Source organism: Hyperolius riggenbachi, chromosome 10 (genome assembly GCF_040937935.1).
Source record: "Hyperolius riggenbachi isolate aHypRig1 chromosome 10, aHypRig1.pri, whole genome shotgun sequence".
Lineage (NCBI taxonomy): Eukaryota > Metazoa > Chordata > Amphibia > Anura > Hyperoliidae > Hyperolius > Hyperolius riggenbachi.
In genome coordinates, this window is record NC_090655.1 from 228,071,874 (window position 1) to 228,098,616 (window position 26,743).

General features: G+C 44.3%; 2 protein-coding genes across 2 annotated transcripts; one reads left to right on the plus strand and one right to left on the minus strand.

The window, feature by feature from the left end:
• Positions 1–6,007: 6,007 nt before the first annotated feature.
• LOC137534702 (zinc finger protein ZFP2-like) lies at positions 6,008–14,784 on the minus strand. The gene is made up of 7 exons (XM_068256316.1): positions 14,704–14,784; positions 12,117–12,236; positions 11,482–11,616; positions 11,073–11,151; positions 10,859–10,956; positions 9,692–10,106; positions 6,008–8,482 (listed from the first exon to the last, which is right to left on the minus strand). Exons 2-7 carry the CDS (start codon positions 12,210–12,212, stop codon positions 7,599–7,601), a joined length of 1,707 nt encoding a protein of 568 aa, XP_068112417.1. The 5' UTR covers positions 12,213–12,236; positions 14,704–14,784; the 3' UTR covers positions 6,008–7,598.
• Positions 14,785–14,944: 160 nt separating this feature from the next.
• Positions 14,945–25,875, plus strand: LOC137534701 (oocyte zinc finger protein XlCOF7.1-like). Its single transcript, XM_068256315.1, has 6 exons — positions 14,945–14,981; positions 16,225–16,339; positions 17,366–17,536; positions 18,603–18,740; positions 20,041–20,371; positions 21,893–25,875. Exons 2-6 carry the CDS (start codon positions 16,262–16,264, stop codon positions 23,173–23,175), a joined length of 2,001 nt encoding a protein of 666 aa, XP_068112416.1. The 5' UTR covers positions 14,945–14,981; positions 16,225–16,261; the 3' UTR covers positions 23,176–25,875.
• Positions 25,876–26,743: the final 868 nt, after the last annotated feature.

Sequence of the window (26,743 nt, forward strand, 5' to 3'; positions counted from 1 at the left end):
AACAGGCCGAACATGGGCCAGATGTTCGGCATGTTCGGCCCGAACGCCGAACTCAATGGAAGTCAATGGGACCCCCGAACATGCCCATTTTGGGGGCCCTATGGGGTCGCAGGCATAAGGGGGGAGCATGCCCCGATCGCGGGGGGGGGGGGCGGAAATTCCCCCCACCCCCTCCGCTAGCGCTCCCCCCTTTGCCCGCTTCCCCATAAAAAAAGTTTAAGGCAAGTTAAATAGTATCTGGTGGCTGGCACTGGCAGTGGAGTGAGGAGGAGGAGGAGTCCGAGTAGCATAGTGACGCGTTGAGGCCGGGCAGCAGGCGGTTCAGTGGTAGTACCCTTGTGGTACTTCCGCCCTTTCTCTGACCTCACGTCCTCTACGTGATGACGCGTACCCTCGTATGCAGAGGACGTGAGGTCAGAGAAAGGGCGGAAGTACCACAAGGGTACTACCGCTGAACTGCCCGCTGCCCGGCCTCAACGCGTCACTCTGCTACTCGGACTCCTCCTCCTCACTCCACTGCCAGTGCCAGCCACCAGGTACTATTTAACTTGCCTTAAACTTTTGTTATGGGGAAGCGGGCAGAGGGGGGAGCGCTAGCGGAGGGGGTGGGGGGAATTTCCGACCCCCCCCCCCCCCCCCCCGCGATCGGGGCATGTTCCCCCCTTATGCCTGCGACCCCATAGGGGGGCCGTATTGCGGCATGTTCGGGCGAACAGGGCCCTGTTCGGCCGAACAGGGGCTCTGTTCGGCCCTGTTCGGCGGGCATTGAATAGTTCGGGCGAACCCGAACTAAAAAGGCCGAACACCATCAGGTGTTCGGCCGAACTCGAACATCACCCGAACAGGGTGATGTTCTGCAGAACCCGAACAGTGGCGAACACTGTTCGCCCAACACTAGCCTTCACCAGAGATACTTGCACGTTATATGAATAAGAACAATGGAAAGAAAGCTTAGTCTACCTTTGTAGATACTGGACAGCAGCAATGATATCCAAGTTATCTATGATTGTCTTGGATGCCTTAACCTACACCCCATATCTTATTACATAACTTGACTGATACATTAAAGAGAAACCATAACTAAGAATTGAACTTCCTCCCAATCAGTAGCTGATACCCCCTTTCCCATGAGAAATCTATTACTTTTCACCAACGGATCATCATGGGGCTCTGTATGGCTGATATTGTGGTAAAACCCCTCCCACATTGGGATGTCAGGACCATGGTTCTGACATCACACTGTGGGAGCCTTGTTGCATTGTGGGAAATAACAGCTGTTTCCAACTGCCAAAAAAGCTAGCAGCATCTTATTCCACTGACATCACCTGCCAGCAGTAAAAATGTTGCCATGTGATAAATGTCAGAATGTAAATCAGGGAGAGCAAAGATTTTACAATGGGCAGACACTGACTAAATCATTTATACATAATTATTGTAAAAATGAAGCACTATTTTATTACATTATTTTCACTGGAGTTCCTCTTTAAGGGCCCTTACACACCAAATGCATCAAGTAGTGTTAAATCGCATTGAAACTGACACACTAATGCAACGTGACCTTTTCTCTGTTTGCAACCCACACCTACTGCGTTGGGATGTTACAAAATGGGGTGTTGCAATCCAATGCATAGTTGTTTTGCGTCATGATGCAATAGTGGTAACAAATGCCAACACAAGTTTGCTTGAAAATAATGCGACTTTTAATCGTGGTGCACATGTGCCTTTTGTGAGACTTGCGCCTTTTAAGTGGCATGTGAGCATATATAGGGGGGAAATTGCCATCCAAAATTTTTTTTTACTGCTGCAGTAACACGGGGCACTCGGTGTGTATAGGCCCTAAGTCATAGAGAGGTAAGGCAAGATTAACCAAATTCTTCCACTCATTCAAGGATGGAACTGTAGACCATTTCCACCTTAGCACCTGTGCTTTCCTAGCATAGTACAATAGGAGCCTGATAAGCATTTTCTTATACTTCCCACAAGAGATTATTTAGAATTCCCAACATACAGGTCTTAAATAAAAGAACTACAGGCAATTGCGGGGTCTACCATATGAAGTGAATTATTGATTTGCAATATTTATTAACTAAAGGGCAAATACCATACACAGTGCAAAAAAATCAGCCTGTGAGGCCCCACACTTAACCACTTAAAGAGGAACTCCAGTGAAAATAATGTAATAAAAAAAGTGCTTCATTTTTACAATAATTATGTATAAATGATTTAGTAAGTGTTTGCCCATTGTAAAATATTTTAAATTCCTGATTTATATTCTGACATTTATTACATGGTGACATTTTTACTGCTGGCAAGTGATGTAGCTGCTGCTTGTTGTTTTGGCAGTTGGAAACAGCTGTAAACAGCTATTTCCCACAAGGCAACAGGGTTCACAGACAGGAAACTGCCAGGAGTACCTCGGTGCTCAGAGCTTCTTGTGGGAGGGTTTTCACCACAATATCAGTCATACAGCGCCCCCTGATGGTCTGTTTGTGAAAAGGAATAGATTTCTCATGTAAAAGGGGGTATCAGCTACTGATTGGGATAAAGTTCAATTCTTGGTCGGACTTTCTCTTTAAGGACAATGCTAATTGAAATCTACGCCCTGTTTTGATGCTGTTTTGGCTGCCAGGGTGTAGATTTCAATTCACTGATGCTGCACATTTTCGTCTCTCCTGACAATCTCGCCGTTGTCTCCCCGCCACAGCTCATTCACTCTGCCGTCTCTATAACAGCAGAGCCCTGTGAGTCAGTCAGGAACCAATTTCATTGGCTCCTGACCCTGTCTATCAACACAAGCAACTCCCGTTGGCTCACCTTGATAGACAGGGTCAGAAGCCAATGAAAGCGGCTCCTGACCGGCTCACAGGGCTCTGCCGTTATAGAGACAGCAGAGTGGGTGGCTGAGGTTCCCGGCGTGTGGTTGTTACGGGTATGTGCAGCAATTTATCGGTGTTCCGCCGTTTCTGGTACCAGCGGTCTCTGGTCCTTAAGGGGCCAGAGACAGATGGTACTTAAGTGGTTAAAGCAGAAATCAGTATGTATAGTACTCATTTTAGCCACATATTGTAGGGGTAGGGGACACACATAACAGAGGAGCCTCTAAGAGGCATGTGTGGCTACAAAGAATCATGCATTTTTTTAGGGACAAATGCTGAACTTTAAATGGACTGTGCAATCATGGCTGACGTGCAGCGAGTCCCTGTGTGTATATGTATGAGTGTGTAAAGCCTATTACACACCTTCAGTTTTGATTGGCCAATTTTACCTCCTCCATATAGTATGAGGCTCAACAGATTTGATTCCAAATAATGGTTTGGGAGGATAACTGCAGGGCTCTATTTCTGGAAAGGCCACAAAGGCCATAGCCTTGGGCGCTGAAAAAGCAGCAGGACTTGGGGAGAGAGTAGAGGCTAGATGTCAAAGTAAATCATCTCTCCTGCCCTGAAGCCGCCCTGTTTTGCCGCCCACACAGTCTGAGTTCCAGAGCTCCGGGCATCTTCCTTGTGATTTTGATTTCATTCTCGATTTTCTTCAAATCAAGCTTTAGCACTAAATTCATAATGTGCAGTAACATTTACAAACATGCACTGACAGAAAATGACATCATACTATCATATTGATTTATACATGATGTCATTTTCTGTCATGTTTCTAAATGTTACTGCATTGTGAATTTACCAAAACAAATAGCCATTAATCTAATGCAAAGATGAAAACTAAAGGCAAGAATTGCTTTCAAATGTATTTATTAATAAGAAACATGCATGTGTGTTGCATGAACATTCTTTAAGTTTCTAACAGCAGGCCAGTTCTTGTAGAGATGCACCTCATCAAATGAATGGCGATGTGCCTGGCATTACTAATGGATCCCCAATCCACACGCAATAGGAAGAAGCAGCTGGCACCTGGGTACCATCCGTGTATTTATAGCTAAGGGCTGGTGCACATTACAAGAGCTTTTCTAGCGCTTTGTGATTTTAAAAGCTCTTGCTAATGTAATCCTATGCGTGTGTTCTCGCTGGAGTGATGTGATTTTGTTAAAATCCCCCATAGCATTGCATTAGCAAGAGCTTTTCAAATCACTAGCGCTTAAAAAGCTCTTGCAGTGTGAATCAGCCCTCAGTTTGCTTTATTCAGATCTGTCACATAATTAGATACACAACGTTTCGGAGTGACTGTCACTGGATCTTTATGAAGTCAGTGACAGATTGGTACCAGCAGTCGCTCCGAAACGTTGTGTATTTATGTGAGAGATCTGAATAAAGCAAACTTAGAGCTATAAACATGGATGCCGGTGCCAGCTGCTTCTTCCTATTAAAGTTTCTAACAGTTACACAAATGAAGAACTAAAAGAACCATCCTAATTTTAACGCAGTAGTGCAAAAAATCCTTCCTTAGTTTTTTTTCAGTTCAACAACATACAAAAAAAAATTAAAACTATGTTAAAGTGTACCCGAGCCGAAGCTTGGGTACAAAATCAGATACTAGTTAGGACTTACCGTGGAGAGAGGGAAGCCTATATTGAGGCTTCCCTCGCTTCCCTCGCTACTCCTTTGTCCCCCGTCGCTGAGCGCGCCTCCCCCTGGAAGATTGGTGACAAAGCACATCAAGTGCACACAATAAATGTATGATATGCCCAGTCTCCAATCCCGACTGGTTTTGGCATTCCGTGACCCCACAGAATGGTGGAATACATTGCCCCAGAGTATATTACATGCCCTCCAGGTTATTCCAAATAAGAAAACAGAAGAGACTTGCTGTATAAGTCTGACATCTGAAGGACATTTCATACATGGAATGGGGTTTTGTTTGAAAACAGAAAGAATTTGGAGGAAGTAAAGAGTTAAAGGATACCTGAAGTGAGAGGGATATGGAGGCTGCAATATTTATTTCCTTGTCTGGCTGTCCTGATGATCCTCTGCCTCTAATATTTTACCCCTAGGCCCTGAACAAGCATGCAGATCAGGTGTTGTGACTGAAGTCTGACTTGATTATCCACATGCTTGTTTTAGGTGTGTGACCCAGACACTACTGAGGCACGAAAGGTCAACAGGACTGCCAGGCAACTGGTATTGTTTAAAAGCCTCCATACCCCTCTCACTTTAGGGGCTCGATTCACTAAAGTGTACTAAGTGTTAGCACGGCAGTGAAAAGCCACTTTGCACGTGCAAACTACTTAGCACCCAAGTTTGCACATGCAAAGCCTTAACACTCGAGTTAGCACATACAAAGCCTTTACACTGAAGCGCATTGATTTTAAGGCTCTGCACATGCAAACTAGGATAGCTAAGTAGTTTGCACGTGCTAACTAGGGTGCTAAGTAGTTTGCACGTGCTAACTAGGGTGCTAAGTAGTTTGCACGGGCAAAGCTTTTAAGCTTTTGTGAATCAAGCCCTAGGTGTCTTAAAGGATACCAAAGTCGTACTTAAAGTGTGTTCTTTTACTTACCTGAGGCCTCTTCCATCCCCCATAGGCTCTTCGCTGTCTTCCCGGTTCCCCTCCTCTATTAGCTGTGCGGGCTGTTAACCTCCTTAGCGGTAACCCCGTGTGTGACACGGGGTAAGCCGCCGGAGGGTGCCGCTCAGGCCCTGCTGGGCCGATTGACTTAATTTTTTTTTTGCTGGACGCAGCTAGCACTTTGCTAGCTGCGCCAGCACCCCGATCGCCGCCGCCGCGCGCCCGATCGCCGCTATCCGGTGCGGCGCGCGGCCCCCCCCCAGACCCCGAGCGCTGCCTGGCCAATCAGTGCCAGGCAGCGCCGAGGGGTGGATCGGGTCTCCCAATGACGTCCCGACGTCGCTGACGTCGGTGACGTCATCCCGCCCCGTCGCCATGGCAACGGGGGAAGCCCTCCAGGAAATCCCGTTCTTTGAACGGGATTTCCTGATCGCCTATCGCCGGAGGCGATCGGCGGGGCTGGGGGGATGCCGCTGAGCAGCGGCTATCATGTAGCGAGCCCTCGGCTCGCTACATGATAAAAAAAAAAAAAATTTAAAAAAAACTGTTGCGCTTCCCCCGGCGGTATTTTTCATACCGCCAAGGGGGTTAAAGAGACTCTGAAGCGAGAATAAATCTCACTTCAGAGCTTATATATAGCAGGGGCATGCGTGCCCCTGCTAAAACTCCGCTATCCCGTGGCTGAACGGGGGTCCCTTACCCCCCAAATCCCCCCTTGCAAAATCTACGACCAACTTGGTTGTAGATTTTTCTACAGCAGTGTGTGACTTGGTACGCTGCGGACTTTACAGGGCCACAGAACGGATTCAGGAAGGGGACTGGAAGGACAGCAAGGGATATACATGATCACAGGGGTTGGAAGAAGCCCCAGGTAAGTAAAAACACACTTTTTAAGTACAACTCAGGTATTCTTTAGACATGCAGAGATTGAGACAAGACCAGTGAGCGTTAGGACTCTGCTATGGTCACATGGCTGGAGAGGGCAGATCGGGAGCTGAAGAGGAGAGGAATACCCGGAGGCAGCAGGAGGCAACTTGGGGAAAAGCCTACCCTGTGTATGAGTGCACTGCCAGTATTGGTGGGGGCAGCATTTGTTACATAGGATGGAGGAATGTATGCATTTGTTATATGGGAGGGCATATAATGCTGTTATCTATCCAGATTACTCAATGATAGCTCAATCTAGAGTCACATAGCCCAGAACAGCTCACCGGAAATGATGTATCATACTCTATTTAAGGTAGAGAAGGATTAACATGAGATGGGCCCTAGGTAAGATAATAATGTTGGCACCTGCCAAAATATGCCCTGTGGTTGGGCCAGCTCTAATTTGAGGGTATGACTAATCCCAAGTAAGTAGTTGTTTCTGTTAAAGATAATCTGTACTTTAAAATTCTTACAATAAAAAGCATACATTCTATTCCTTATGTTCTCCTGGGCCCCTCTTTGCTGTTTTTGACACTCCCTGCTGCAATCCTGGCTTGTAATTGCCATTTTTATGCAGTGTTTACAAACAAAAAACATGGCTTCTAACCAGAGTGAGATAGGCTGAGAACAGCTTACTGTGTGACTCATGCAGAGCTTGGAGAGGGTGTGTATAACTTCTGCCAATGACAAGCAGTGCTGTACATTCCACACACTCCAGCCTAAGCCCGACAGGGATGACAGAGGAAAGAAGATAAGATTTATTACAGAGACAGTGCAACTAGGAAAGGCTGCAGTAAGACAGACCACATTAGAACAGGCATAGGAACGTATATGATAGAATAAATAAGGCTCAAAATTTTGTTACAGAGTCTCTTTAAAGTAGTGGCAATGGCTTCTTTGCCGTATGTAGTAATAGCCTTGTGTAGAACTCATGGAGAAGCATGTGATCAGTTTAGTCAGGTGATAGATATGTAAGGCTCTGATTTGCTAGCCATGATCTTGTGCTAAAGCAGGAAGTTATCACACAAATAATTTACATGCTTCTCCATGAGTTCTCCTAGACATGACCATCGCTACCCGTATGTTTTTGTAGTGAGGTTTGTCTTATGTTTGAAGGATTCCCCTCATTCATGACACGGACATATACTCAGAGCACATATATATTTTACCTTTGTGCTGATGCTCAGGTCTGAAATGTATTGGAAACATTTCCCTCACTCAGCAGTGCAGAGTGGCTTCCCCAGTATGTGAGTTCGCTTATGTCTCAGAAGACTGGATTTTTTTGAAAAACATTTTCCACACTCCTGGCATAATTGAGGCTTTAATTTAGGCTTCTCCCCTCTGTGACATTTCTGGTGTGCCAGAAGATATCTCATACAGGAAAAGCATTTCCCACACTCAGGACAAGGGAATGGCTTCTCCCCCGTATGAGATCGCTGATGTACCTTAAGATTATTTTTAGATGAAAAGCATTTCTCACACTCAGGACATGAGTATGGCTTCAGACCAGTGTGAGATAGCTGATGTGCCTTTAGATTACCTACAAAGGCAAAACATTTCCCACACTCTGGACATACAAACGGCTTCACACCTGTGTGAGATCTTTTATGTACCTGTAGATTACCTATAAAGGCAAAACATTTCCCACACTCAGGACATACATATGGCTTTACACCGGTGTGAGTTCGCTGATGTCTTATAAGACCAGATTTATGAGGAAAGCTTTTCCCACACTCAGAGCATAAATATGGCTTCACTCCTGTGTGAGTTACTTGATGACTCAGGAGATCAGATTTAAAATTAAACCATTTCCCACACTCAGAACATGAATATAGCTTCTCCCCCGTGTGAATTTTTGTATGCTTTTCAAGGTTTGCTTCAAGGCCAAAACATTTCCCACACTCCAAACAGGAAAGGCTTGTCTTCTGTTGGGGTTTGGCAGGGGGAGGGGAGCAGCCACCTGTAAGGTGAACTCCTGGATGGGCAATGTCAATTTGAGAAATGTCATCATTGTTTGTGAGATCGTCACTATTAATTGGACAGTTCGAAGAGAATGAGGAACAAGTTTCTGAAGGGTTCCTGTTTCCAATATTCTGTGCTGCAAAGACAGAAACATCATCACTTCTTGTTAGAGCAGTCAGAGGAAAATATCAGTTATCAGCCTGACATTCATTTTTTTTTACATAAAGACAGGAGACCTTGGTGATACTCATCCTCCTAAAAACCTTCAGGTCCACAGGAACATGTCCAGAGAGAGATGACCCTACTGGAACATGTCCAGGGAGGTCATCCTACAGGAATATGTCCAGAGAGAGATGATCCTACAGGAACATGTCCAGAGAGAGATAACACTACAGGAACATGTCCAGAGAGATGACCCTACAGGAATATGTCCAGGGAGGTCATCCTACAGTAACATGTCCAGAGAGAGATGACCCTACTGGAACATGTCCAGAGAGAGATGACCCTACTGGAACATGTCCAGGGAGGTCATCCTACAGGAACATGTCCAGAGAAAGATGACCCTACAGTAACATGTCCAGAGAGAGATGATCCTACAGGAACATGTCCAGAGAAGGAATCTACAGGAATTTGTCTAGGTAAGTGACCCTACAAGAATATGTGCAGGAAGGATACTCCGTAGGAACAAGACTAAGGAGTGCAACTTACAGGAACCAGGGAGGGGACACGACAGGAATATGTCCAGGGAAGGCATACTACATGAACATATCCACAGATGAGACCCTACAGGAATATATCCAGGGAGTTTACCCTACAGGAACATGTCTAAGGAGGGGACACTATAGGAATATATCCAGAGAGAGGACACAGTAAGAACATGTCCAAGAAGGGGATACCACAGGAACATGTCCAGGGAAGTGACACTACAGGAAAATATCCAAGGAGAGGACACCATAGGAACATGTCCAGGGAGGGGGCTCACACTGCCCAGCTCTGCTCTCATTGATTGTGGAGCTGTGTCTGTCCACCCAACACAAGCCCCCTCCTGCCCTGCTCTTATTGGCCATGGTGCTAAACCTGTCTACCCCGCACATGCACCCTTCTTCTCTGCTGTGATTGGCTGCGGCGCTGATTGGATGGTGTGCATAGAGATGATGTGCCCATTCCTGCACTGCGCTATATAGCATGCCACCAGCTTGTATGTTAATAATCACTGTTCTATAATGCACCATAAGGTATTGAGAGAATTATCAGCTTACTACAGGCTGGTAGAGCTTGTTTACCTCCTGTGAACTAATTTGAACACTGAAGTTTTTAAAAAGACAGTAAAACTGCAAATACTGACCTGTGCTGATCTCTGTAATAAATTCCTTCTTCTTCATCCGGATCTTAACACCCTTCTCTGGAGACTGCAGATCAGCCCTCACATATGTCTCTTCTTCTTCCTCTCTAGTAGTTTCCATTATGCAACTCTTCTCTGTAAACTGCTGATCACGCCTCATACAAGTGTCTGATTCCTCTGTTATTTTCCTCCTCATGTCATCCTCCTCCGTAGACTGCTCATCATCCCTCACATACGTCTCTTCTTCCTCTTTAATTATCCTCACCATGTCATCCTCCTCCGCAGATTGCTCATCGTTCCTCACATAAGTCTCTTCTTCCTTTTTTTTTATCCTCATCATGTCGCCCTCCTCCATAGTCTGCTGATCACTCCTCACACATAGCTCTTGCTTTTTGAGCTCCAATTTTAGTTCCTCATCCTAAAGCCAATAATTGACAGCAAATAATACCATTAAAATATAGCCACAAGAAAGCATTCCAAAAGATTGGGTTGCTAGAAAATTAATATATGAATAAGGAAGGCCACATGCTATTATCGGCGTAACAGCGGAGCCATGTAATTGTAAACTAAATACATCAGTGAAGATGAATGAGATCTCCCACCTCCCTGGGCTCTCTCTCCCCTCCTTCATTCTTCACTGTCACTTCACTGGTCCCAAAAAGTTGTAATAAATGTTATAAAAATATAAATACTTTGCTTTTGATACCCGAATAGGAGGATGCATTTACTTTCTGAATATAAAGGGTAAATAGGTTGATTCACTAATAGAAATAGCGCGAGTAACCTCCGAGTAATTGGAGGTTACTCGCGCTATTTTATCACCATGCCTTAATTTCAGGAGTCTGCACGCTACACATGCTAATAGCTGCGTAGCACGCATAATTAACCTGAGTGATGGGAGCGCATGCTATGCTGCTGTAGTGCAGCATAGCAAGCGCTAGTAACTTTATGCCCACTATGTGCCAATAACTAGCACCCCACTTGTCCCGCCCTTTGCCCCTTCGGGTCCAATTACCCTAAAGGATGTGATCCCCGGATTTTGATTGGCCCAATAGGCTGCTGTGTCAGTGAAATCTGACTTAAATCATTCCTTACCACACTAATGACTTTTTCTGACTCAACCTCATTTGATTTCTGACTCAAACTCATGAGTCTCTCAGTTCCATCTACCTTATTATGGTGGCAGATAGTGGAAGCTTCCTGTGCCCAATCCTGGGAATAAAGAGGACCTGTACATCTCCCTGGTGGGTTTCTGATACTGGATTCATCTGTGGGAAATACACAATAAATACATAGTTTCTATGTTATTATTAGATGATAAGGGGATGTAGGTGTACCCTCTGTACAGCTCTCTCCTTTACAGATAATCAAAGTGTTTTCTTACCTGGTGATGTGAGGGGCGGCTGATTCTCCATCATGGTGTCCTTGTAGAGATCCTTGTGTCCCTCTAAATACTGCCACTCCTGCATGGAGAAATACAAACAAACACAGAACATTTATATCACGCTTTTCTCCTGGTGGACTGAAAATGCCAGAGCTGCAGCCACTAGGACGCGCTCTATAGGCGCGTCCTATAGAGCGCCTATAAAGACTTGCCCAAAGTCTCCTACTGAATAGGTGCTGGCTTACTGAACAGGCAGAGCCTAGATTCGAACCCAGGTCGCCTGTGTCAGAGGCAGAGCCCTTAACCATTACACTATCCAGTCAGCAAGAGAAATTGACAGTGACAACACTGTCCATCCATTTCTCTTGCTCTAACTGACTAATTTCCCTTAATTTCCAGTACTACTTACCTCTCCTGTCAGCAGCTCAATCATCTTCCGGGTGACTTCCAGGATCTTCTGCTTGTTGTGTCTCGCAGATGTCAGGGAGTGAGGTGGGGGCACCGTGATAGTCACATGATCACCAGACTTCTCCACAGGAATGCTCTGTATGCAAAAACCAACAATAATGTCACATGACTCATGACTTTCTCATAACCCGTCATACCTCTCTAGATAAGTGCATGCTTAACTAGAAGTGAGGGGAATATGGAGGCTGCCATCTTCATTCCCTTATAAACAATGCCAATTGCCTGACTCCTCTGCTGATGCTGTTTCTAATACGTAATAAGTCACTGGCGCAGAATGAGCATGCAGGTCAGATGCTGTGACTTTGCTCTGACTCCACTGGCTGCCTGCTTGTTGCAGGTGTGTGACTCAAACACAGCTAAAGCCAAAAGCTCAGCATGACTGCCACGCAACTGGCATTGTTTATAAGGGAATGAAGATACAGTAGCAGGCTCTGTATTCCTCTCACTGCAGTTTTCCTTTAATAGGAATAAGAATGATGTTATGTGACCTTACAAAATCCTCCTCACCTCTCCAGTCATGTGTGTTTACCAACAAAGATAACAGTGAGATTATGTGACCTCCAGAATTTTCCTAACCTTTCCAGTAAGCAGGTAGATGATCTCCAGGGTGAGGTTGAATATCGTCTTGGTCATGTGACACCAATCTTTCTCCATCCTTAGGGATGTAGTCATACAATCTGCACAGGATGCTACTCTCTGTAGAGATAATAAATTGAGAATATTATGGATGAACAGTCTTGCTGCCCTGTAAGCTTTGGTGGGTAAAGCTGTGTACACAAGCTACTTGAAACTCGGCCAAATATGATGGCCTCTGCCAAGATACAGCAGCCCCCCCGATGCCCTCTGATGCATTTGCCAACAATCAGACCGTCACTTGGGTCTCCCCACCCACCCTGGGCATTACATGACATCACTTGGGTGCCGCTCCTTTAGACGTCCTCCCTCTGCATACCGACAGAATAGGGGCCAGTGCACACCAAAAAGCGCTAGCGTAATCGCAAATGCTCAGTGCTTTTTTAAAGTGGACCCAAACCAAACATTTTTTTAATTAAAAATATTTTTTTGCACCACTCTGACACATACAAAGATAAATAAACACTCCTTCAAACCTATGAGCATTTCAGTGCATGCTTTTCACCCTTCTCTTTTCATAACTAGGGTTATACTGGGGGCAGCCATTAGCAATTCCTCCATTGCCGGACACCATCTACTCCACCAGTTTGCTGGAAAAATCCCGGCAATTTGAAGGAAGGGAGGGGTTCCTCTAATAAAATGTAAAATATTTTATATTTGTCATCATGCAGCTGAAAAAAGGCTGCTATTTATTATTATAATTTAGAAAATAGATTTTATTTCTGAAATCTTGTATTTTTAATTTGGGTCCACTTTAAGTGATTTTTCTAGGCGATTCTAGGCATGTGCCTAGTGATTTTCTAATCATGCCTAGATAGAGTTTTGGTGTAGCGTTTCTTATTTTTTGTTACAGTAGAGCTGTAACAAAAACGCTTGGAAAATCGCTCTGATTTAGCGCTTTTCAAAACGATTTTCCACTTTCCTATACTTAACATTGAGGCTGAATCGCCTTTGAAATCAGCAGAAATGCCGCAGGACCCGCGTTTGTGTTTGGGAGAAAATCACATTGCTCTGGTGTGCTCCATCCCATTCAAACACATTAGCCAAGCTCTTTTCAAAGCAATAGCGTTTTTAGAAAGCGCTCTTGGTGTGCACTGGTCCTAAGTCAATAATCTACAGGCTAGAGTAGGTACATCCTCAGGCCTTCAATGTCATCTGAGGGATCAAGTCCCGTCCCTGCCAGGCAACATGGCTCATACATTTATACCTCCAGCGTAAAAGACAGAACCTGTCATTTTAGGCTCAGGGGAGTTCTCACAATAAATTACCTGATCGGCAGTAAGGTGATGCTCTGCCCCCTCTTGGCAATGCAGTCACAGCCATGTTTCTGTGGTCGGCCTCGGCACTTCGAAAACCTCCACCTGCCACAGCTAGCGCCTTGGCAGAAGTTTGGGGCGGGAAAAAAACACCACAGAAGCTTTTCCAAGGGGGATGAGGGGAGGAGGCAGAGTGCTTCCCTGATTTAATGAATTATGGCTGATCAGGTAAGTAGTTAACCCAGAGATCCCCCCCCCCCTCTCCACCCCAATTCTGCATCATTAAAGGGAACCCGAGGTGAGAGGGTTATGGAGACTGACATGTTTATTTATTTTGTACAATGCCTGGCTGTTCTGCTAATTAATTTAAGCCATAGATGCCAACAAGATTAGCTGCATGCTTGTTTCAGGTGTCTGGTTTAGACCTTACTGACCAAAAAGATCAGCAGGACTGCCAGGCAATTGGCATTGTTTAAAACCAATGTCTGTATTCTAAAGGCACATATACACGCCGGATTCCAGTAAACAACAGGTCGTTAGACCCGCCCACGGGGCGGCCTGTTCTAGCGACAGTTTCCCTGTGTGTACAGTCTGTCGGCAGGCTGATAAAGCGGATCTGTCAAAACTAGCCTTATCAGCCTGCCGACAGACTGTACACATAGGAAAACTGTTGCTAGAACGGCCGTCCCGCGAGTGGGTCTGACGACCCGTCATTTGAATAAATCAGGCGTGTGTAAGTCAATTATATGTAAAGTGCTTCAAAAGGGATGTTTACAGATAGTGACAAATGCACTTTTCCTCCTCAGTAACAAAGTATTCCCTGCTGTGCTCAAATAATAATAATAACATACATACCAACTTTTTGAGATGAGAATGAGGGACACTTAAGCCACACACCTGATCACGCCCCCGTCACACCCCTAGTCACACATACCATAAAGTTTTCATAAGAAAAATATGTTGTTTTATAATTCAAACCACATCGGCCCTTTCTATGCTGGTTCACTTTCTTTCATATTAACATTTTAAAATTAGTAATATATCAATGGGAATAAAGTTTAGAGTCAATCAAACACATTTTTTTAGTAGAGAAATATATATATTTACATAGAAAGAGGGACAAAGTCCTGAAAGAGGGACAAATGAGGAAGAACGAGGGACAGGGCTCCCAAAGAAGGACTGTCCCTCCAAAAGAGGTACAGTTGGGAACTATGAAATAATAATAATAATAATAATTAGCATTAGTAGTAGTAGAAAACGAATCATACAATTACCCCTTTCGTCTTCTGCTACCACCTCCAGCAACGTTTCCCGTCTGCAGCTTCACTTCCCGACTTTATTTGTGTTCATTTGTGTGTGAGAGCTCTATCTAGTGGTAAATATACTAACTGCAATATTCTTTCATAGTGTAAAAAAAATTCTATAGTATTCTATAGTATTCAATTCTCATGTTTTCCAAAAGATGGCACTCTCACAGACAGGAAGTGGTGGAGGATGCAGGCAGGAAGTTCCTGATTGAGAGTAGACTATCAGTCTGGCAACAGAGGAACAGGTACTTAGATGTTTGCTGCTTATCGCGTTTTCTGGGCTCCGTATCTGTAGAAACAAGAGGAATGCGAGACATACTGAGATTCGTTGTCCCACGCATCTGAGAGAGAGAACATAGTGACATATGCACCAATAGAGGATATGGTGAGACTGGTAATTTTCGAGAGATACACCAGTACAACAGGCTAATAGTTTTACAGATTTTAAAAAAGATTCCAAAAGTGCATTCTGGACCTTGTAGTTCTAAAGAGTTCATAGATAACAGTGGAGCATACTGTTACATGGGTTTCTTAATATACAAAGGACCAGTAAAGCAGAAAGAACAATGGGAGGGGTGGTTCTGTAGATCAAACAGAGAAGAGAGACCTCACTAGGGCATGCAGAGACTTGAAGTGAGATCGACCAGCAGAACATGATGAAACTTGTAGTTCTACAGACACAGCAGACAGATGGGAAATGCAGAAACATCTCGATCTACAAATTTGTCAGAAAAAGTCCTGGATGGCATGCTAATTCTTATGGTTCTACTGATGCATAAGACACACCATTGCTACATACTGGACTCCACAATTGTAGACCATTTCCTCAACCAGTTGGGCTTATATCCCCACTAGCTGATGGCTCGGCATTGCCCGGGTATGTATTTGTCTGGTGTTGGCTGCGGCCACTTTTTCTAACCCTAATTGACCAAATTTGTGAGGTTTGCGGTCTTTGGCATCAATAATTTGCATTGAAATTCAACAAATCTGATTGGCTGTTTGTGGCTCCACCCCCTTTTCTGAATTTGAACCCCAGTCACCCAATGACCAACTGTACCATGGTTGAAGCTTGTGCCATTAACAGTGCATGAATGGCAGCAATTAAATATCCCACTTGAAAAGCAATAGGTGAATTTTGATTGGCTTTTGTAGGCTTCACCCACTTTTCTGAATATTAATCCCAGTCACCCAGTGACCAACTGTGCAAAGTCTGAGAACCCTGCCATTAACAGTGTAAGAATGGCTGCAGTTTACATTTTCCCAGGGAAATTTGTATTTGTCTCCGCCCACTTTTTGGTTATTGGGATAAAAAGTATCCTATATGTTATTCCAGGTAATGTACTATGTGTGTGCCAAATTTCATCCGTTCAACCATTGTTGCGTAATTGAGTAACAAACACCCAAACTTTTACATTTATAATATTAGTATGATTATAACATAGTCCCTATATTCATTTTCTATTTATAATTTTTTTTTCCACATTGAAGAGCGTGCTGTATAGATGAAACGACCACCTCACTAAGGATGGAGGAGGACTGGGGTCACATGACAGACAGGATACTAAAACTCACCCTGGAGATCATCTACCTGCTGACTGGAGAGGTGAGGAGGATTCTGGGAGTGTCACATGTCATCACAGTTCTCATTGATGATAAAACACACACCTGAATAAATAGATGAGGAGAATTCTGGGAAAGACACGTGACTCTCATCTGTATGAGGGGAATATATAGCAGGTTGTGACCACTGGATTTGCCCAGCTGCCAACATTTGACATCTGGCAGAGAAACAAAATAAAATGTTGAATTTTAGAGCAGAATTGTATTTGGAGAGAAGCAGCAGAGAGCCACAGGGCTTGTAATATCGATGTCACACTGAAAGGCTTAGAGAGCTCGGGGTGCCACTATACTGCCTTACTAAAGAAGCCCTAGCGCAAAGTGCCGCGATTCGCGTGATCGCGGACTTTTGCACGTGCAATTGGCAAATTTAGCGCAAAAGTCCGCGATCGCGCGAATCGTGGCACTTTGCGCGCGCAAAAGTCGGCACTTCACGTGCTAACTGTTTAGCACACCCGTGGTAAACAGTTTGCATGGCTTTGTGAATCAAGCCCATAGTCTAATACCAGCCTGAAGGTTAGTAGTATTCAAAAATAACAGAGGGCTTCTTTAGTAAGGCAGTATAGTGGCACCCCGAGCTCTCTAAGCCTGTCAGTGTGACATCGATTTTACAAACAAGTAGCCCATTATACACTGCAATGAGTTCTGGTTCACCATGAGCTTGCTGGGTAGTCTGTAAGCACAAGCAGATATCTCTCTCCTCTTCTTACTTCCACCAGCAGATGGCACTGGTGCAGGCCTTCGGAATCCATGCATTCCGGTGCCTCCAAAGAACAGATCTAATGTTAGAAGACACCAAAGTGAGTGAAAGAGGAGGGCTGTTAGGAGTTTTACCTCAGTTAGTTATAGTGTAGCCAGGCATCTACAGGAGCCTAACTGACACTTGCCTGAACAGTTATGGGCATGTCACATGGTGTCAACAGTCTCTACAGGCAAACACACACTTGACTAGGGAGGTAGAGAGGATTCTGGGCATTTATGTGATAACTGTTGTTACTGTATCTTATTACAGGATTATGAAGTAGTGAGGAAGACAAATGATGATCTGCTTGCACCGTGGAGCCGTCTCTGTAGCCCATCCTCCACCACTGTTCCTCCACTTCACTTTCTGACCAAAAAGAGAAATAACAAGAAAAAGATTTTAGAAATCATCCAAAAGATGATTGGATTACTAACAGGAGAGGTGAGCGGTGCTGGGAATTATGGGAAATTATCCAGTAACAGCAAAATATGTTACTAGATAGTGAATGTATCCTAGGGAGTAACTAGAGGGGAGGAGCCCTCTTGTAACTAGGGGAGGGGCAGAGCTGTGGGGGGACCCTACTACTAACCTTCCCTTTCTCAAATACAGGTGACCATCCTCCCGATCAGGTATTTGTGTGGCTAGACTTGTTATGGGTGTGAAGTTCATGATGGCCACATTTATTTTGTAACCCTTGCAAGATGGGCCCCCAGGCCGCAAGGTCACCTAGGGGAGGAAAAATAAGGGGTGTGAACATTGGTGTACCCTATCAGAGTTTTGCTGGGGGGCCCCATGAATTGTAGTTATGCCACTGGTGGCGGCTGGATGGTGTAATGGTTAAAGCGGATCCGAGATGAAAAACTAACTATAACAAGTAACTTGTCTATATATCTTATCTAAAGTTTAGATAAAGTTTACACAGCAAATCTAGCTGCAAACAGCTTCCTGTGATACAATGAGGGCAGCCATGTTCTGTTTGTCACATTGTCACAGGCTGAGGGCTGGAGAGGCCATCAGCTTGCCTGTGTGTAAATTCAGTCTCCTCCCTCCTCCCATCTGCCTCTGAAATCAATGGCTAGTAACCTCCTCCTCCTGCCCAGACTGAGCTCCCATAAGCCCTTGCTACAGTGCCAAGGCACAAAAGGAGCTGTGGGCGAGGCTTGTTTCGATTATAGGGAATTAGAGTATTAAAACAAAACAAAAAAAGTATTTAGCTTGAGGAATGCCCTATAAACTATATGAAAGGAACACAATTATGCAGTGAGTAAAAGTTTCTCGGATACTCTGCCTCTGACACAGGCGACCCGGGTTTGAATCTTGGCTCTGCCTGTTCAGTAAGCTGCTCCTATTCAGTAGGAGACCTTAGGCAAGTCTCTCTAACACTGCTACTGCCTATAGAGCGTGTCCTAGTGGCTGCAGCTGTGGTGCTTTGAGTCTGTCACTGACTGAATCATTGTGTGTGTCATTTTCCTATAAGGTGTCAGCATGTTCCTATTTCTCCTTGCAGGAGTTGCACTATTTAGACGGACACCGGGAACTCTACAAGGACATCATGATGGAGAATCAACCACCTCTCATATTATCAGATGACAGAAAAAGATGGGATTCCACGCAGGAAGATCACACCACCCCCCTCCATTATCAGGTAAATGGAACAAAAGGGGCCCATATGCAAGAGTTTTCTCCTAGGAGATAATCTTTCATCTTCTATTTAGACTAATTTTTAAGCACTTTGCAATTGAAAAAGTACCAAACAGTAGATTAAAGTGTAACTGTCGGGCATAAAATCTATTCTTTATTTTTATCTGGTAAACAAGTAATAAGGATGCTAACCAGGCAATCCAAAAGTTAAAGATCACTATTACTTTTCTTGTTGATAAATGATCATTCCCCAGTTTACCTGACTCCTATTTGGTACATCGCTGCACAAAGGAAGTTGCAGGGCATGCTGGGTTGTCTTTTTTTGCTTCTTTACTTCCTCTCAGACTCAACTAATGCCGCCTTATTGGCTGAAGCCTCTTTCCCTCCTGTTTTCCCCTCCCACACCTCTATTCCTTTCTGGACAATATTTATCATGCTGAGACACTGCACTTTCTATTGCAGAGCTGGGTGGGAGTGTCTGAAGACTGGGAGGAGGGCGGTCAATGCATAAACAATCAGATCGAGGAGACAAGGGAGGAAATGACATCAGGATTGGCTTCAAGATAGACACAGTTAAAATGGAGAATCCTAAGGGCCCTTTTCCACTAGCAGTCTCTAGCGTTCACGCTGAACGCTAGCGACTGCTGAATCGCAAAAGGTAAAAAATTACCGGCAATTTCCCGACGTTTGCGGCCGCGATTTTGCTATGCTATGCACTGCATAGCAAAATCGTGGAAAATATCGCTCCGCGCCGCGATCGCGTTTCAGGCAAAAACGAATCGTGGTAGTGGAAATACCCTACCGCGATTCCTATGTTATTTAGCAAACCCTAGCGATTGTAAAATCGCTAGGGGTTTGCGATTTTGCGATTCCGCTAGCGCAAACGCGCTAGTGGAAAAGGGCCCTCAGAAGGATTCTCTTTTTTTTACTATAGAAAAATCACTAAATTCAAAACATGGACAGAGTAATACATATGTTATGTAAGTAGAGCAAGTATTTATCTACTTATATATGTGTTTTTTTTTTCTGAGATAGTATGGCTGACAGCTCCTCTTTAAAAAGTACTATTGAAATTATTTTAAGTATTTTCTTGCTTTTTGGTCATTTAAAGGAGTATTTTATTGCCAAGTTTGAAAATATCACCTAGTAGAAAACTCAGGAGAAAAAGTTAATAGGATATGGGCCAGGGTGTCATAGTCCAAAAGAGATTTCATGATGTGTGGGATAACTTTATTTAGTGTATCCAAGTCTGTTAGTGCTCCTGGTCTTACAACGTCATTTTTAAATTATTTTTTTGGATTTAGAATGAAGGTGATGGTGATGTTAAAGAGGAAAAAGAAAAGCATCTGGAGGTGGGTGAGATAATAAGATCAGTTAAAGAGGAAGAAGAAGAGATGTATGTTAGGAGTGACCAGCAATCTATGGAGGAGAGTGACTTGTTGAGCATAATTAAAGAGGAAGAAGACGAGACGTATGTGAGGGGTTATCAGCAGTCTATGGAGAAGAGCGACATGATGAGGACAATTAAAGAGGAAGATGAAGAGTCGTATGTGAGGGATGATCAGCAGTATATGAATGAGGGTAGAATGAAGAGGACAATTAAACAGGAGGAATGTCACCTATATATTAGTGCAGGTGAGTAATTAACACTCCATACATTTTATTTTTTATTTTATTTATTTTTTGTTCCACAAGTGGGTGTGCAAGTCAGCTAAAAGTATTGGACAATTAGCAATCCTTCTAACCAGCAAGCCAATACTATACAAACGGTACAAGAGCAAAGTGTTAGTTTCTAGATTGAAAAGTTAATCTACCCTGTCACATTAATCTTTTTGGACCATTCAAAGACTCCTGTCTTCTTAGTAATGTTCACAACAAATGAGATTATGTACACCATATGAAAGGCCCATCTCCATTCCTCAGTATAACATCATAGTGCCAACAAATGAGGAGGAGGTACTGTACACCATATGAAAGGTCCATCTCCATTCCTCAGTATAACATCATAGTGCCAACAAATGAGGAGGAGGTACTGTACACCATATGAAAGGTCCATCTCTATTCCTCAGTATAACATCATAGTACCAACAAATGAGGAGGACATACTGTACACCATATGAAAGGCCCATCTCCATTCCTCAGTATAACATCATAGTGCCAACAAATGAGGAGGAGGTACTGTACACCATATGAAAGGTCCATCTCCATTCCTCAGTATAACATCACAGTACCAACAAATGAGGAGGAGATACTGTACACCATATGAAAGGCCCATCTCCATTCCTCAGTATAACATCATAGTACCAACAAATGAGGAGGATATACTGTACACCATATGAAAGGTCCATCTCCATTCCTCAGTATAACATCATGGTACCAACACATGAGGAGGAGATACTGTACACCATATGAGAGGCCCATTCCTCAGCGTAACATCATAGTACCAACAAATGAGGAGGAGGTACTGTACACCATATGAAAGGTCCATCTCCATTCCTCAGTATAACATCACAGTACCAACAAATGAGGAGGAGATACTGTACACCATATGAAAGGGTCCATCTCCATTCCTCAGCGTAACATCATAGTACCAACAAATGAGGAGGAGATACTGTACACCATATGAAAGGTCCATCTCCATTCCTCAGTATAACATCATAGTTCTGATGTTATACTGACAACAGTTGCACGTGAGTAGAAGCTGTCGACAGACTGATAAGGCTGGTTTTGACTGATCCGACAGCTTGTACTCACATGCAACTGTCGTCAGAACGACCGCGGGTGGGTCTGCTGACCCATAGTTTGAAAAAGTCTGGCGTGTCTACGTGCCTTTAAGGGGAACCTAAACTGAGAAGAATATGGATTTTTCCTTTTAAAATAATACCAGTTGCCTGACTCACTTGCTGATCCTGTGTCTCTAATACTTTTAGCTACAGCCCCTCAACAAGCGTGCAAATCAGGTACTCTGACTGAAATCCGACTGAATTAGTAGCCACTACTGCAGCCAAAGGGATCAGATTGGACTTTTTTTTTCATTTTATTGATTTTTCAATTTTCAGTAGAACAGCATGTTGTTGAATGATACCGACAATACAATAGAATATAACCAGGTAACATGCATAGCTTACCCTCTAAAACGTATTGTTTCCCCAATAGATGGAGAGGATGCAGGGAGCACCTCAGAGGGACGTCTTATCTCACCTCCAAATGATAATGCAGAAGATAATGGCATCACACAATATTCTCCAGGAGGAAACCCCATTGCTGGAAATACACATCACATACTTTACCATGAGGAGAGATCACCGGATCCCTCTAATCCTGAGGAAGCTTCTGAGAGATCACACCTGGTTACCAATTTGAGACATGATACTGAAAGGTTAATTAATTCTGAGGAATGTTTTGGTAAATCTTATATTTTTACACACCCAATTCAGAAGACATTTCCTTTAATGAAATATGACAATTTTGATAAGAAATCACTTGCTTTACACCAGAGAATTCACACAGGTGGGAGTCCTTTTTCATGTACAGAGTGTGGGAAATGTTTTACTCGGAAATCAGGACTTCTCACCCATCGGAGTGTTCACACAGGTGAGCGGCCTTTTCCATGTTTGGAGTGTGGTAAATGTTTCACTCGGAAACCGAGGCTAATCACCCACCAGAGGACTCACACAGGTGAGCGCCCTTTTGCATGTTCAGAGTGTGGGAAATGTTTCAGCGGGAAGAGACTTCTGCAAAGACACCAGAAAATCCATTCACCTCCAGATTATACTGCAGAAGATAATGGTGTCACACAATATTCTCCAGGTGGAAACCTCATTACTGGAAATACACATCACAGACTTTACCATGAGGAGAGTTCACCGGATCCCTCAAATCCTGAGGAATCTTCTGACAGATCACATCCTGGTGCCTCAAATATCCAGCCAAGATCTCTGAATACTGATAGATCAAAATATTTGCCCATTTTTGGGGAACCATCGGTCAAATCACACATTTCTAGACAGATGATTGAGAAGACTCTTGCACCATCTGAATGGGACAACTTTAAAAATAAATCATTGGTTTTACACCAGACAAGTCACACAGGCGAATGTCCTTTTGCCTGTTCAGAGTGTGGGAAGTGGTTTACTCGGAAATCAGTTCTCCTTAGACACCAGAGAATTCACACAGGCGAGCGTCCATTTTCATGTTCAGAGTGTGGAAAATGCTTCAGAGACAAAACAGTCCTTTGCAGACACTTGAGAATTCACACTGGTGTGCGTCCCTTTTCATGTTCAGAGTGTGGGAAGTGGTTTACTCAGAAAGGTCACCTTTTTAATCATCAGAGAATTCATACTGGTGAGCGTCCCTTTTCATGTGCAGTGTGTGGGAAATGTTTCAGTCAAACTGGAAATCTTCTTCAGCACCAGAGAATTCACACTGGTGAGTGCTAGTTTTCCTGTTCAGAGATTAGGGAATGCAGAGTAATGCTGGGAATACACGGTTTGTTTTTGAGTCATTTAGATGGCTCCATAGATAATTTCCGATATGTCCGATCTCCCGTTTGATCGATTCGCTGCTCAATTGCTGATAGAAGTGAATGGAAAAAGATAAGAAAAACGAGCAGAAGATAAGAGAATCAACTGCAGAGTCGAGCGGCAAAAATGAACCGTGTATTCCCAGCATAAACGCTCTCACACTGAGGAGTTTGTCCTTATTATAATGGAGCTACAAATCAGAACAGCACACTGACAGACAGTTCCTTGAGTCTGGGCGCACACTAGGCAGAATGGCATGCGTTTTCCAGGACTGCACTGAGGAAAAACGCATGCAATTCTGCTAAGTGCTTCCAGCCTCAGATCAACCCTGCTTTTTGCATGGATTACCATAAAACCTTACTTCAGCTGACTTACATGTAAGAGTGTAAAACATAGTTTATTCAATGTGAATGATTCATAGAGTCTCCCTGTCCATGGTAGTTGATACTTAGCTTCAGGATTGAAGTGGTTTAATCCGCCTGGTTTGATTTATACTTAGCCACTTGTGAAGTGCTTTTCAGATGTTTTAGAGATTGCTGTCCACTGATATTTTAAAGTGAACGGGAACCGGGGGTGAAAAGAAAAAGGCAGATACTTACCTAAGTAGAGGGAATATGTAGAAGCTTTCCAGAGGCGCCAATAGAATAAAAGTCACTTAAACGAGCTTAAAACCGATGGGGCAGTGGTGGGCCTATCCCATCCATGCGGACAAAGCAAACAAAGGAAGGACTGTGGCATCAACAGTCAAACGACAATTTATTTATACTCCACAGTAAAAATGGGCAACGCGTTTCACGGGCTCAATCCCACTTCATCAGGCCAATCAAAAAGGAGCATACAGCTTATCAGCATCAAAACCACACTGAGTGCCTCTGTGAGTAAGTAGAGGGAAGGCTGTGGGTCCTAATGAGCCTTTCCTCTCCTCTCCTCTCGATGCCCTCAGTGCAGCGCTGTCCCCGGGAGCAGTATTTAACCAAATTAATCAAATACTGCTACTTCCGCCAGACGAAGGTGACTTCGGGAGCTGAGTTCTTCCAAAGACTGGCCGCTCCATACTGCGCACTCACCTCTCTTGTGCACTCACGCATGCGCAGTATGGAGATGCCTGTCTTCGGGAGGACTCGGCTCCCGAAGACTTCCAAAGTCCCCCATGCGGAAGGTTTAAACGGGGGAGCCAGCGCTGCACCGAGGGCACAGGGAGAGGAGAGGCTTATTAGGACCAAGAGCCTTCCCTCTCCTTAGGTTAGTATCTGGCTTTTTATTTCAGTAGCGGTTCCCATTAGCTTTAAGGACACCTGAACTGAAAGGGGTATGGAGGCAACCATATTTATTTACTTTTAAATGATATAAGTTGCCTGGCTGTCCTGCTGATCTTCTGCCTCTAATCTTTTTAGCCACAGACCCTGAGCAAGCATGCAGCATATCAGGTGTTCCTGACTGAGGTGTGACTGGATTAGCTGCCTGTTTGTTTTATGTGTGATTCAGACACTACTGCAGCCAAAGAGTTCAGCAGGAGTGCCAGGCAACTTGTACTGCGGTCAGCATGGTGGTGTAGTGGATAGCGCTCTTGCCTTGCAGCACTGGGTCCCTGGTTTAAATCCCAGCCAGGGCACTATCTGCATGGAGTTTCTATGTCCTCCCTGTGTTTGTGTGGGTTTCCCCCAGGCATTCCAGTTTCCTCCTACATCCCACAAACATACAGATTCAGTAGGTTAGTTGGCTTCCCCTAAATTGGCCCTAGACTACAAGTGACATATGTACATTTCAAGGAGAGGAGAGGACAAGGCTGGCACTGGGTTTCAGGAGCTTATTAGCATATAAAAATGGAGCACGACAGTCAGCGAGTTAAGGGATTCACTGCGAGGTGAAGAATGGAGGCGGGGGACACTACTGTAGCTAAAGAGTTCATCAGGACTGCCAGGCAACTTGTACTGTTAGCAGCATAGGGGATAGCACTCGGAGGATCCGCCTCCATTCTTCACCTCGCAGTGAACAAGCGCCAGCGGCACGAAGCGGTCGTCTGCGGAGGAACCGAGACCTGGCACCCACTTAGCCGCTATTTGCATCGCCTGAACTCGCTGACTGCAAGTTTTATTATTTATATGCTAACAAACTCCTGAATCTCAGTGCCAGCCTTGTCCTTGAAATGTACATGTTTGCTTACGGCTTGAGTGCGCTTTCCTAAGGTATCAGCATCCTTACGATCAAGACTCCAACACAGACCTATCCAGCTTTAGTGATCCTTGAGTGCTGGAGCTTTACCTCTCCATTTTGCTACAACTGACATATGACTATGGTAGGGATTACATTGTGAGCTCCCCTGAGGGACAGTTAGTGACATCACTGTATATACTCTGTAAAGCGCTGCGGAACATGTTGGCACTATATAAATACTAAATAATAATTGTTTAAAAGGAAATGAATATGGCAGCCTCCATATCCTTCTCACTTCAGGTGTCCTTTAAAGACCTGATGAAGAGCCTGTAGGCTTGAAATAAACTAGTGTCAGTGCCTATGATTTTAAGTTGGGTTTATCCCCATGTACAGAAATGTGTGAAATTGTTGCAGAGAAATATAATTCCATGAAGATGATTAATAATAAAGACATTTGCTGCAGTCCTGTTTCCTGAGTGTTCATATCCTTATATATACAGAGAAGTCTAAGAAAGGTGTGGTGGAACATCAAAAGGATATTACCGTTCATTATGGTGGTCTTCCATAGATTATAGGAGGATTCACACAGCCGGCAGAAATCCCCTCCATGGAAGCACAGAGCATCTGCAGCATTGGGGTCTGTGGGTCAGGACTCATGCGTGTACATGAAGGCCTGCCAGAGGCTACATGCAGTGTCCATCACCTGATTGCTGAAGGCGTTGCATGTCGCACACTAACACTAAGTTTGGTTGGGCTTGGTTCACACTTAAAGCGATCCCAAGCCAAAGTTCTGGTTCAAAATAGGGTAGTATGTTTAAGAGAGAGAAGCCTCAGATGGTCCGATGTCCCCTGTCACTGGGCACAGCCCCCCTCCACATCGGGGCCACGCAGCTCCTCCTTCTGCAGCATGGCCACGCAATAGCCACGTGAGCCTGCCTTTGCATGCTCAGTAGCACGGAGCCCACAGCTGGGCCATACTGCACATGCATGGGTAGGCTCGTGTAGCTATTGCTCGGCTATGTTGCAGGAAGAGGAGCTGTGCGGCCCCGATATGATTAGTGGCAATGCCTTGTTGCTAATATTCCCAGGGAGGGGGGGGGGCCACGCTCAGCGACGGGGACATTGGTGCACCACAAGAAGCATCAATAGGATCCTGATGTTTCCCTTTCTTTAGGTAAGTATCTCATTTAGTACACTAGCTTCAGTTCAGGTACACTTTAAGCCTTATCTTCAATGGCCAGCCATACTGCTCCAATGGTCTGTTAGGAGCCCAATGTAGATGCCGACTCCAGGCTTCAATGGGAAATGCATTCGCTTGTCCAGAGTAAAT

What these genes read in the sequence shown, in the direction of transcription:
- LOC137534701 (XM_068256315.1), top strand. Translation starts at nt 16,262, where the DNA reads ATGGAGGAGGACTGGGGTCACATGACAGACAGGATACTAAAACTCACC. An exon ending in TTGGATTACTAACAGGAGAG is followed by an intron (nt 17,537 to 18,602) that starts GTGAGCGGTGCT and finishes TTCTCCTTGCAG; the next exon opens with GAGTTGCACTATTTAGACGG. An exon ending in CCACCCCCCTCCATTATCAG is followed by an intron (nt 18,741 to 20,040) that starts GTAAATGGAACA and finishes TTTTGGATTTAG; the next exon opens with AATGAAGGTGATGGTGATGT.
- LOC137534702 (XM_068256316.1), bottom strand. Translation starts at nt 12,212, where the DNA reads ATGACTACATCCCTAAGGATGGAGAAAGATTGGTGTCACATGACCAAG. An exon ending in TCTACCTGCTTACTGGAAAG is followed by an intron (nt 11,617 to 12,116) that starts GTTAGGAAAATT and finishes TTTTGCATACAG; the next exon opens with AGCATTCCTGTGGAGAAGTC. An exon ending in GCCGCCCCTCACATCACCAG is followed by an intron (nt 10,957 to 11,072) that starts GTAAGAAAACAC and finishes TATTTCCCACAG; the next exon opens with ATGAATCCAGTATCAGAAAC.